Source organism: Blastomyces dermatitidis (assembly GCF_000003525.1).
Source record: "Blastomyces dermatitidis ER-3 genomic scaffold supercont1.14, whole genome shotgun sequence".
Classification (NCBI taxonomy): Eukaryota; Fungi; Ascomycota; class Eurotiomycetes; order Onygenales; family Ajellomycetaceae; genus Blastomyces; species Blastomyces dermatitidis.
The window spans coordinates 75,561-88,942 of record NW_025544787.1 but is presented as its reverse complement, the minus strand read 5'-3'; the positions used below and the strand labels follow the sequence as shown (position 1 = coordinate 88,942).

Sequence of the window (13,382 nt, the reverse complement as noted above, 5' to 3'; positions counted from 1 at the left end):
CAAGTGTTGATTATATAGAAGGAAATACAGGTGTTGAGACCATGTCAAGATAACAAGAACATAGAAAATACAAAGAAGTGACAATTAGATACATATAATAATAACTTCTCAGCTCAGGAACATAGAGTGATTTTATTGAAGCGATTTGTACACCTCTGTATTTATTAGAAACCTGAGGTGCTTGAGTTCCGGATTTAATGTATTCCCTGCGGGTTTCGAACCCACGCGCCTTGGTTTCCCACGCCAAGGTGCTACCAGGTGGCCGCATTAATCATTCGGCCACCGAGGCATGTTCTGATTACTGATTCTCAGCTGCTACAAACATGTGTATATTCTGTGAGAGAGATTGAACGTGATTGATTGTTTTTGTTTAACTAGTAGCTAGTGAAAGCTAAATATATATGTGTGGGTCACGTGAGTTAGAGCTTGTATAGTAGCTTTAACATATTCTTTCATCTCAAAGCTTCACTGCATACATTATCATATACATGTATAAATATTCACTTCAATTACTGATTCTTGTACTTTCTCTTTCTTTTTCTTCTTTAACATTTTTCTCTTTGTTATATAAGACCTATCAATATTATACTGATCTATTCAGTGTAGGCCTCTTACAAGCTTTATAATATCTGTGACTGAGCAGAGGCCTTCATGACAACTGTGAAACAAGATCAAGAGAATCAAATTAATGTTCATCAAGGTCTTATTAAGTAATATAAGATAGAAGACTTGATATGATTGAATCTCAAGAATATACAGATCACACATTCATCTCATATACTGAATTACTGTTATATTAAGTATAAAGTAATAGAAGTTCTAGATAGTTATAATTATTATCTTAATATATTATCAGAGATTCACAATGTCTTTCACACAAGCTTACTTCACTATGTTATTATCAACTCATTTTCTTCTCAACTGATTTCTGACTGACAGCTGCCAGAAATTATAGAAGAAGATAATGAACTTAAATAAGAGATTAAAGATATTCTTGATAAGAGACTCTGCAGTCACAGTTAATAATATCTTATAAAATAAGTTAGTTACAATCACTTAATCTGAACTCTGAGTTCTGCACTATCTGAGACTGCGGCTCTTGACTGATAAGAACTATATATAATCAGAGAAGAGAGAGACTAATATAGCAGACTATGTCTGATTATTATATAGACTATTTCTTTACACTTTATAGATTTCACTGAAAGCTTTGATTCTCAGTCATTCTTAATCATTAATTCTCAGCTGAAAAACTCACAGAATTTCTATTCTTTCATCTCAAAGCTTTACTGTATATACACTGTATACATATATAAATATTCACTCTGATCACTGATTCTCATACTTTCTCTTTCTTTTTCTTCTTTAACATTTTTCTCTTTGTTATATAAGATCTATATATTATATCAATCTATTCAGTGTAGACCTCTTACATAGTAGCTCTATTAAATCTCTTCTATTAAATTAATATCTACACTTCTTAAGATTAAATAGAGAAGAAATAAGACTTATATATTAAATTAGTCTGAGACTACTATAATATCAATTATCAGAGATTTAAATAAGCAGATGTTAGAGATATGAAGACAGTGAAATACAATTCTTTAGTAAGTAATAATCTTTGATAATACTTTATATTATATAGAACTATAATACTAACTTTAAAACAGAACTTATATATATTAATTATAACTGAAAATTAGATAAAACTATATACTTATAAAACTAAATTTAACTACTATCTTTAAGATAATTTAATAAATTTATATATTAAATTAATTCTAGAGTTATAAAAAATTATTAAGAGTATATATTTAACTATTACACTAATAATATATAATATTCTGATAATTTCATCAATAGAGATAAAAATGAAGTGAAAGTTTAACTTAAGCTAAGATAATTATTACTATTACTGAGAACAATTATAAGAAGAAATAATTAAGAAACTTATAATTATAAAATATAAAATTATCAGATAGTTTAATATCTCTGATTACAGTATATCAGAGAAGTATAGTTTTCATAAAAAAGTAAAGAATAAACTTGTATAAGAATGTATTTAATTATTTCATAAGTATTATTAATAATTATTATCAAATTCTGATTATATAAGTAATTACTGAATAAACTGAATAAGACTAAATTCAATCTTCAGTCTCAGTTTTATTCTAATTTTAAAAGAATGATTATCTTTCACAGTTTATTCTGAGAAATTACTCTCATTTCACTGTTTTTATATTAAATCTGATCATTTTTCATATCATTTCTCTCAGAAATAATTCATTTTCAGATTTTTTACTGCTTAGTTCTAGTGAGACTTATACTAAGAAATGTATGAGATCAGATCAAATGAAATCAAATGTGAAATTTATAGTTTCACTGATCAGTCTAACTGTGATAATATATATTAATTAATTTCATATTTTTTAGCAGTCTCAGTGTAATTAGAAATCAATTGTATGTTTAAATCATTAATTACTGCTTATATAACTGCTTTATGATACATGTTATGAGTGTTTGAAGATGAATAAAAAAATGAAAATTAAGCAGGTGTTGAGTGTACGCGCGCGTTGAGTGATTAATTACGTTAATTCAGGTCACGTGATCACTACATTCTGACAATTAATATGTGAGATAGTTAATCTATATATATATTACATATGAGATCATATGTAGGCGGAGTGATCACTACAGCAATGTTACTAGAGTAGATACTATACTTTCTCTCACATTATCATGCAAGATTATAAATATTATAATAAAGAATCAATCATCTCTTATAAATCTAGCTATGTCATTCTTAAATTTATTTAAATCATGCTATCTGTATTGAGTTTGTGTATTCTATTTCTCTTCATCTGTAAAATCTAGTAAATCAAGAAATTAATAAAATGTAATTATACTCAAGAGTTTAGTTAATTCATCTACTATTATTTCTTCAGTTAAGATGTAATTAATTAAGATTATATCATTATTCAACTGACTGTGAGTGTAATGAAATCAAGTATTAATATACTTACTTCTTACAGTGATTGCAGTCACTGTGATAAGATTAATCACTCTCTTATTATTTATTTTAATTAATAGAGAGTCTTCTATTTCAATGAAGCTCAGATTCATTATTATACTTCTCAATCATATTTCTTTATATACAGCTTCACTCAACATCATGTATTCAGTCTCATTAGAGCTTAAGAATACACAGAATTACTTACTCAATTATTATGAAATCAGCACATTCTTTAATTTAAAGATATAACTGAATATAGATTTATAATCATTATTTAACAGATCAGCTCAATCAGAATCTGTATATCTAATCAGTATATATACTATATTTAGAAATTCATTCTCAGATTTCTTATCATTATTCTTTATATAGAATATGTCAATCTCATGCATTTCTTTCAAATATTGAATGATGTGTAATAGAGTCTTTTATATCTTAGAGATAAGAGTAGTGTTCTTCTATATCAGTAGAGATACTATATAAGTAATATTCAGTCATAGCTTGATAGCTAAGTATTACAGATATCTGATACTATACTGAAATTATTACTTTGTAAAATTACTTTCTTTTTCAGAGATGAAGAAGTTATCTAGATATAGATTCTTATTCATGAGTGTACAGACAGCAGTTATATCATCTAAATAAAAATCTTCTATTAATTTATTAATATAATATTAAAGTATTAATTAAACTTTACTCTTTATATATTTCACTTTCATTTCTAGATATTTTATAAGTTTCTTTAAGTCTTTGATCTCTAGTTTTTACTGTAAAATGTTAATAAGTTAATCAGCATTTTTCAGAACATTCACAAAGATATAAAGATTATTAATATATATAATTATATACAGGTGTTTTTGAGCTGAATACTTTCAAAGAGCAGAGTTATAAGAACTCAGACTGAAGTCATTTTCTCACAGTATAGCTGTTAAATAGTCATATTATATTTTAACAGCTGAATTCAATTCATATAGAGATTTTTTAACTGTATAGATAAGTATACACTGAGTTTCTTATTCAAAGTCTGTAAGTTATCTTATATAGACTGTTTTCTCTAATCTATTATACAGATATGTTATTACTATATTCATTTATTATAGAGTTCAATCACACTTTGCAGTAATTATAAATATTATTTAATTTATTATATCTGTAATTATAGAGATATAAGTCTTCTGATAAGTATTTTTCTTTAATCAGTTATTATATATAATTTATTAAATTTTTCATAATATATTATTCTTATCAGTATTGAAATCATCAGAGTGATTCTTTTTAATAAATACTCAGTAATCAGATATCACTGATTTATTATTTAAGATATCAGAATATGAAATAAGTATTCAGATCTTACATCTCTCAAGATTAGATATTTTATATTGTATTAATTTCTTTTAATAATCTTCTACTCTCTCTGATCTACTCATAGTATTCTTATATGATTTCAAAAGAGAATCAGTAATAAGAATAAAAGTATAAGCTGTAAATATCTTTATCAGCTGTATTCAATCTGTATTCATCAATTCAGAAATGTCAGAATTCTTCATTAAATAGATGATAGAAACAGTATCAGTTGCTGTAGTTATAGTAGTTATAGTAATCTTCAGTATTTCTTACACTTTTATAAGAAAAATCACATTACTTATATCAATAATTTTATCTATTATAGAACTTTATAAGTGATAGATTAAATATTTACAGAATTTAATAAGCTTATATGAATCAGTCTATGCAGATAACTTCTATAATTTATAAAAGTGAGTAAAAATATCACTTTCAAGCTTATAGAAATATGTGATCTGTGATAAGATATTTATCAATACTGAAAAAGAAATTATATAAGAGCTATGAATAGCTTCTTTACTATCATTATTTATAACTGCAGATCAATACTTTTCATTATATAGAACTGTAGATATAAGTATATTATTTATAATTGAAATAACTGTTTTCAGAATATTTATTCAGAATTTCTTTGAAATCTTCTTACTAATGAGAACTACTCTGATACAGGTTATAATTGTATACATTTCACACTCAGACATGTTATCTTGATATAATAATTAAGAAGTAGTTGATTTTTATACTATATTATAATTGATGAATAATACTGTAATCTTCATGAATCTGAATATATTATTAACATCAGTTCTGATATATATTGATACAGTAAAATCTAGATTCTTCATGAATTAAACTCAGTGTGTATAGTAATTGTAAGCTTGATTCTTAATATATAAGAAATAGATTCATCTATATCTAGTCATATCATCTGTGATTAATATGTAATATTTATTACTCTGCTATGATTCAATAGAGTAATCTGTAGACTCACTTAATATTCATCTATCATCTGTAAAATCAATATAAATTCACTTTATTGAGTGTACAGTCTGTGATATAAAGATAATTGAGTATTTATATATTATATCTGCTTTAACACAGATGTTATAAAAGAAATTAATCTTGATATCTTTAACACAGATACTAGATAGTAAATTCTTTATCAATACTATAATAGCTTCTGTGTGTATATATCTCATATTAATATATCACTTCACAAGTGTTTTTGCAGTTATAGATAATTCTTAATATTGAGATTAATCAATGATGAGATTATTGTCATCAATAGTAATTATGACTTTAGTATAGTCATTATTATATATATATGATTTCACTGTGAAGTAGACTGCTTTAGACTTAATATACATCAACTTCTGATATTCTTTTAACTATTTTATAAATTAAGTTTTGAGATGTACAGATTACAGTGAAAATCACTTTATTTAATACTTTAATAATAAAATAGAATGAAGTGTTCAAGCTTGAAAGCTTATATTAAAAACTCTGATTCTTCAATCTGATAAATAACAATAGATTAACTGTGAGATTGAAAATATAATAAACATTATAAACAGTGATATTTTCTTCTTTAAATTCTAGAAGAAGATTGTTAATCTTTTTAATATAACTGTAATCTTTATTCACTGTATAAATCTTCATATTATTATTATACATCTTCTACTGAATGAGAAACTGCTTTTCATCTATTATATGAAAACTTACATATATATCAAGAAATCACAGTTTGTTTATTATATTAATAGTTACTGAAAAAGCAATTGCTGCATTGACAGCTGCAGATTGTAAGATTATAAGATCAGAGAATTTCTTCTTCTTATTATCTTTATTCTTCTTTTTACTCTTTCACTTACTGTGTCTGCTGATACTGATATTATTACTATTATTCTTTTCAGATATAATAATATATTTCTTATTTAACTTATATCACTGTTTAGTAGTAAGTTCTGAATATAGATATCAATAGATGTTTTTTCAGTGCTATTTTAAACTGTATATCTCATATTTAAAACTGCATGCAGATGATGTAGAGAGAGTTATAGTAGTTATATTAACTTACTGAGACTTAGAATGTTTATTCTTGAACTTACTTATACAGTTTATTAACTGTTTTATAAGATTATTAATATTGATATTATATATAAAGTTCTGATCAGACATGTAGAAATTGTCTAAATATATCTTAATAAAAAACTTTTAATGCTTCTTCAGACTAATAAGAAAGAGATTATAATAGAAGTCTTTTAAGTTATTTATCAATTTCTTATAATATATAATTAGATAACAGAATCTTCTCTGAAATACTAGATAATTATTATCTTTGATATATAAGATAATCAATTCTTTCACAATATTTATACATTTCTTCATAAATGAGATAGTATATTTAACTTCAATTCTTTCTTATAGTATGACTGTATTATCTGACTCAAGAGTTTCAATAATTATATATACAGACTTTAATAAGAACTGTAATATACAGTGATACAGTGTTTTAATATAAATACTTCATTTTTCAGCATTTAATACATCTTAACTAATGTCTTCTAAGCAGACTTATTGATTTTTTATAAGAATGTCAGATTTGCTGATAACTTCAGTATCTGTAAAAATTTCTGTATATCAGATCTCATAGTTATTATCATTAAATATAATTACAGCTTTAATATTCATGGCTTTTTGAACATTCTTTTAATATTCATAGATCTCAGATTTGAAATCATCTATCACAGAGATAGCTACTTAATGTATACTTATTCTATCACAGAATATTATCAGATTATTAAATATTATTAATATTATATTATCTGAACTTATTCTAGATATGATACTTATATATCACACTTTTATACACATTACTTATAAGCTTAAGATACTATCATTCAATTCATAATCTGCTTCACTATTTGCAGATGACTTCATGATCTCTTCTGTAACTTTTATATATTATATAGTATCTATTTTCTCTGATTCTTCATCAATAGATGCCTAAGTGTGAGAATGTGAATGTAAAGTTCTTCTTCTATCACTCTATGATATAGGCATATCACTCATTGATCAAAGAAGAATTGAATGAAGAAATTGAAAAAAAAACATGTTATATTATACTGTAGAGTTCTGCTATTTCAATTGCCAGTCAAGCAGATACACTTGAAATGTGCAATGTAAATGTAGTAAAAGAATTCTCCTATTCAGGGTGAACACATTCAATGCTTACACAGGTGTTTTTAAACAAAAGTAAGAAAAAAAAATGTAATCCTTTGTAAAAACATGCTATCCGGGCTATAACCTGTGAGATGGTTAATCCGTTGTATTCATGTAGGAAGAGCTAGCTATATATATATTACATATGAAATCACGTGTAGGCGGAGCGGTCGCTACGGCAACGCCACTAGGGCGGATGCTACATAATACTCCAAATCTCTTCATGCTTGTTACAAGTTGTATGTCTCACCCCCAGCCATTTTGGCCGATCAAAGTCCAAACGATGGCTCCCACTATATGCTACCGATGCAATTCCGCTCGTGCCCTCATAATACGCCCCAAAAACAGACATAAGCTCTGCAAACCCTGCTTTCTTGAAATTTTTGAAACTGAAATCCACAATACCATAACCGCCAACGCTCTTTTTTACCCAGGTGAACGCGTCGCAATCGGTGCCAGTGGCGGCAAGGACAGCACGGTCCTCGCCTCGGTTCTGAAAACGTTAAATGAGCGTTATAGTTATGGCCTGGAGCTTATGCTCCTCTCCATCGATGAGGGAATCCACGGATATCGCGATGATAGCCTGGAAACAGTTAAGCGCAATGCGGTGCAATATTCCATGCCTTTGGAAATAGTGGGCTACGGTGAACTATACGGCTGGACGATGGACCAAGTAGTTTCAGAGATTGGAAAAAAAGGGAATTGCACTTACTGCGGAGTGTTTAGGAGACAGGCGCTTGACCGCGGTGCTGCCAAGTTAGCCATTAAACATGTCGTTACTGGACATAATGCGGATGATGTTGCAGAGACTGTTATGATGAACCTACTACGGGGCGATCTACCTCGACTAGCACGGGCAACCAGCATTGTGACAGAGTCGACGGCAAGCGACATTAAACGGAGCAAACCACTCAAGTATGCCTATGAGAAGGAAATAGTACTGTACGCGCACCACAAGAAACTGGATTATTTTAGCACAGAATGTATCTATTCACCAGAAGCGTTTCGAGGGAGTGCTAGGACGCTGATTAAGGACCTGGAGAAAGTTCGCCCAAGCTCTATATTGGATATTGTCAGGAGCGGGGAAGACATGGCGAGGCTAGTACCTCCAGAAATAAGTGGATCCGGCAAATGTGCTACCCGTCCTTTGGCCACATCCACTGAGGGAGAGAGAGATGATTTCGCGGCTGGCGGGTGCGGTAACGAGGGCGGGAGGACAAACGACGGAGAATTGATTGAGATGGAAAAGAAACTGAGGAAAGACCGGAGAATTACTGCTAATGAAACCGAGATTTCACCATATAGGAAACCTCAAAGTAGAGGTAGAGGTCCAGGTCAAAAGCAGGTGAAGTTGCAAACCATGGGTCAATGCGAGCGATGTGGTTATATGGCTAGCCAAAGGATTTGCAAAGCTTGCATGTTGCTTGAAGGACTGAACAAGAGCCGTCCGAAAACCACGATCGAATTGGCTGTTGGGATAGATGAGGAGGAAAGCAGCTGGACGCTTATGAGGCAGATGGAGGCTGTGCGATTAACGAATGGAAAGTAGAAGTTCGGTGGTTTTCATTTCCCGGCATTCCGAATACCATCACACTCAGCCGTGTCTAGTCAACCGCCCTCATCGCCGCCCGGCAACCATACGTGGCCGACCTAACTGTCCTCATGATGTGGAATACTAGGGATTTCCCGTGGAGGAAGAGTATCCATGGATATGATATTTGCATTTGATGGTTTGATGAAGGTAGAGATTACGAGCTTGAAGTTTCGGCCTGTGAATAATAGAACTGAAATTCCATAGTGGATGAATTGGAGATATGACACGTCTCTATCAAGCATGCTGATCCGTCCGCCCCGTTATCCCGAGCTCTACTATTCCATTCGGATTCTTCCTTGCTTTATCAACCGATCGATTCTTGTCCTCAACGGTTGCCCAAATCACACAATTCGCTAGAATACCGTTTGATGGTTATTATGCTCTTCTTTAGTCCGTCCGTTCTCTAGGTGAAAACAACGAATAGAGATAACAAACCATATTCAAACAATATGAAGGATTAGTGGCGTGTTCACGCCTTACATGCACATGTACGGAATTCAGAAGTTCAAGCTGAAGAAGGCAAAAGGACCTGGCATTGCAACTAGACTCCCCATTTTTAGAATTTCCCCTTGCTACTATATACAGACACATCTTTCAAATCAAATGAATGACATTCCGGTGGCCCTCTAAAACAAGGAACTATATATGTTTCTTTTATAGATGGAACAATACCAATAAAACAACGGAAATAAAGCTATAAACAAAGCTCCCTACTAAACCATGAGCCGAAACCAAAGAGAAAAGATAATTTGTTACCATTCCCAAGTGCTCGTTTGCGTTTAGTCGTAAAATATCATGTTAAGCATGGGATTACTTGTTTTTCGCGATAAAAATAGAAATTATGTTTACAGCAGTACTTCACACAGTAGTCTGTTCAGGTAGAGTATAGTTTCCCGACTTAGATAAATGTAGATGTGGGGGTTGAATGGAGTATAAAGGGAGGGCGGCCGTGTTTTGGATGAGAAAAGGAGAGAGCTATACAAACTGCGCAATGCGGCGCGGTTATGCGTATACCGTTTAAGGCGGTTTTGAAACGCAATCCCTATGTAGGGTACACTGCAGCTATACCCTTGGAAGTTGTAAATATTTGCTGATGGTTGGCGGGGGTAGTAGGGGTGATAGCTACTGGCATGCGATTACAGATCCCTCTACCAATCCGCCTTTAGAACCCAACTTCCCACTGCCTCCGCGGGGTGGAGGTGAGAAGGCGTGCGTGATGTACGGATAAAGAGCTAGAGCAAAGGAGCTTCCCAGTTTTCCCGTCTGATTCTCATCAAAGCGGATTGTTTATGTGGAAAGGTAACTTCGCCATCCTTGCTAAAACCGATAGCCTGAAGATAGGAAATCATACTGTTTTTTAGACGAGCTTAGTGGATGGCCGAACGAATCGTTGCCAAACAGCGCTGAAATGAGAAAAAAAAAAAAAAAAAAAAAAAAAAAAAAATCCAACTCACTTTGTGTTATCAACCCTTGGCTCCATCATTACTGTTTCCGTCCTGTTATCAGCCAGCCAGCAGAAATGGACCAACGCTGAGAGCCAAACAGGGGCGCGGTGAGGACCTCTAAATTCCTCCTCGCCTACGAGGCAATGAAGGCCCCGATCATAGTTGCCTACAGGCCCAGGTACCAGAGGTCCTAGAGCGTCCTCCTTTACCCAGTAGATTTCAAAATATCCAAACGGGCGGCCATCCCAGCAGCCAAAGGCAGGGAATGAGTGTCGCGAGTTGAACTGAGCTTGGAGAAAGTTCTCTTGGACCGACTGGGGTCCAGCAACGCCCCAAGCCTTGTTGACTCGAGGATTATTCATCCATCTGGACAAGAGCTCGAGATCAGAAGGAGAATCTTCCGGATCCACAACCTCTAAACCCGTAGTTGAGGAAATTGAAGGGGCGCTCCTGGACTTTTTATGATAAATTTGTATGTTGCCTAGGGCTGATGATAATTTAGAAGGCAAGATTGGAACTCGAAACGACAGGGTTTGCCGTAAACTAGGGATATAACGGGTGTAAAAGACCTCACCCTGTCGGGGGGGCTTCTGGCGGAGCGGGTGGCGTATCCCATTCGTGAAGATAAATTCTGGAGGAGGCGGGGGAAAGAAAGTAGGTAAATTACTACCCGAAGTAAATGGATCGCCGCGCCTTCTAGGAATCACGAAGTTCATGTTTTCTGGGGGGCTAATTGTCCCAGTACTGCTCATGTCCGTCGTTACGGAGACAGAGTCCCGATCGGGGCTACCCGGGAACTCGAAGGTGGGAGGGGTGATATGCCTAGGGGAGAGCTTGAAGAGAAAAATGCGCGCATCAGTTTGCCAGAAGGTACGACGGCTGGTGAACATGTTCGTCCACCCAGTGGCATCATGCACGTCAGCCGGCCCACAGCCCACGAAGGAATCTGTAGTTCTGATTAAACCCATTCGCTCTAGTTTCTGCATGAGATGCCTTCCCTTGAAGATTCCCTGGCGCTTGATATAAACGCGCCATCCTCCTTTTGGCTTTCCTGAATCTGGGGTTAACTTGGACTCTTCAGTTGAGATGTGCGGGTCTGGAGCGGGCAGGTGAAAATACCACCATAGGGTTGCGTAGAGCAACATGGCGATTTGGCGAGTCGGAGAGGTGGCTGGTTTAAACTGGCTGCTGGAGGGAAGGGAAATTGACGAGATGAATAGGCAATCACTATTTAGAGTGGGTTTTACGAAACGGCCATGACGAAGCCCCTCTCTTGTGTTGGACTTCGACTCTTTCTCGGACAATTCGCCTGGCGGAGACAACGATGTTTCTCTCGAGGGAATTGCGCTAGATGCGCCAGATTGAGAGGAAGATGGGTGTTCGTGTTCGTGCTGGGAATTCAAGTGACCCTTCTCTGTCCGAATGACAATGGTCCATCCGGGAGGTAGGACGGAGGGGTTGATGGCCATCTCATTTAGCTTAAATGACACCCCCCCAAAAACAGCGGTGACGGAGAGAGAGAGCCCATTGGGGAGGTGGACAAGAGAGGAGGCCGACATATCAGGCTTTCGTGAAAGATTAGGTGGACTCGAAGATATCGATGCGGGTAATATCCACTCGGGCGCTCTAGGGGGAGTGAGCCTTCAAACTGTTCCGCAGCTAGAGAGGGGTCGGAGCAATGACGAGCCAGGTAACGACAATTGCGGTGAGAGCTGAGGACCGGGGGAAATAGTTCTTGTTGGCAGACAGCCAGCATCTTCCCTTTCAACCCTGAAAATAGCATGACATTAATCCAGAACTGTCTGGGTTGGAGTGCACAGTTGCAATAAGGGTTGTATAGCGGCGGTTGTCGGTTCCCCCCGCCACCGTTGGGTGGCGATTAGCCATTAGCTAACTATTAGTCACGCTTGGCAGACGTGACAGGCGGCAACTCCCGCTTTGCCTTGCATGGAATGGACTAAGGACTTGCCCCGCCTACGGCAGTCTATAGTGACAAATGTGTCAAATGAGAATTTTATACTCCGTACTTGTGGTTACAATGAACACACATCTGATTGTATTAGCAATCAAGATCTCCTCATTGGAGGTTGTATGAAATAATGACTCATATCAGTGAAGGACTGGGACAGTCTCTATATGCCAGTTTCTATATTCAGGGTCTCTATGCTCAGAGATCTCTATACCCGGGGGCCGGGGCCGCTCTATACTCGGGGGCTCTATACACAGGGCGTCTCTTCCATACCCGGGGGGGGGGACTCTAAATCTCTATGCCTGGGCCTCTATACTTGAGTATTTTTGAGAGATCTGTGAGAAGCTGTTGGCCGTTACGGCCGTTGCGGCTATTGGCTGTGGCGATCTCCCTATATCACGTGATCAACCACTAGTTATGTGTGGGATGGTTAATCCGTTGTATTCGTGTAGGAAGAGCTAGCTATATATATATTACATATGAGATCACGTGTAGGCGGAGCGGTCGCTACGGCAACACCACTAGGGCAGATGCTACTCTTGGAGGATAACGTTGTTGTGTTGTAATCTAACTACGCGAGTTACACTAAATGAATAGGTTGGGGTGGCACGTGACTAGGGTAGGTGTAGTAATCACCAACACCCCCCCTTGCTACACTGTGGCCTATAAGCCGCCACCCGGGGCCTCCCCCATCCTCAAATCTTTCAAAAATGCAATAATAATTAATTACATCAATCGGACCCTGATTTCCTTATTAGGAAAGGCGTCCGTACAGTAATAACTGTAAAAATCAAG

At 34.7% G+C, this 13,382-nt stretch overlaps 2 protein-coding genes across 2 annotated transcripts; one reads left to right on the top strand and one right to left on the bottom strand.

Annotated features, from left to right (window-relative positions):
- Nucleotides 1-7,771: 7,771 nt before the first annotated feature.
- Nucleotides 7,772-10,327, top strand: BDCG_09129 (PP-loop ATPase superfamily protein). The gene has a single exon (XM_045424913.1). It carries the CDS (start codon nt 7,776-7,778, stop codon nt 9,126-9,128), a length of 1,353 nt encoding a protein of 450 aa, XP_045273522.1. The 5' UTR covers nt 7,772-7,775; the 3' UTR covers nt 9,129-10,327.
- Nucleotides 9,364-12,552, bottom strand: BDCG_09128 (siderophore biosynthesis protein). The gene is made up of 2 exons (XM_045424912.1): nt 10,628-12,552; nt 9,364-10,523 (listed from the first exon to the last, which is right to left on the bottom strand). Exons 1-2 carry the CDS (start codon nt 12,175-12,177, stop codon nt 10,406-10,408), a joined length of 1,668 nt encoding a protein of 555 aa, XP_045273521.1. The 5' UTR covers nt 12,178-12,552; the 3' UTR covers nt 9,364-10,405.
- Between the last annotated feature and the right edge of the window lie 830 nt (nt 12,553-13,382).

What these genes read in the sequence shown, in the direction of transcription:
- BDCG_09128 (XM_045424912.1), bottom strand. Translation starts at nt 12,177, where the DNA reads ATGTCGGCCTCCTCTCTTGTCCACCTCCCCAATGGGCTCTCTCTCTCC. An exon ending in CCAAGGGTTGATAACACAAA is followed by an intron (nt 10,524 to 10,627) that starts GTGAGTTGGATT and finishes TCTAAAAAACAG; the next exon opens with TATGATTTCCTATCTTCAGG.
- BDCG_09129 (XM_045424913.1), top strand. Translation starts at nt 7,776, where the DNA reads ATGCTACATAATACTCCAAATCTCTTCATGCTTGTTACAAGTTGTATG.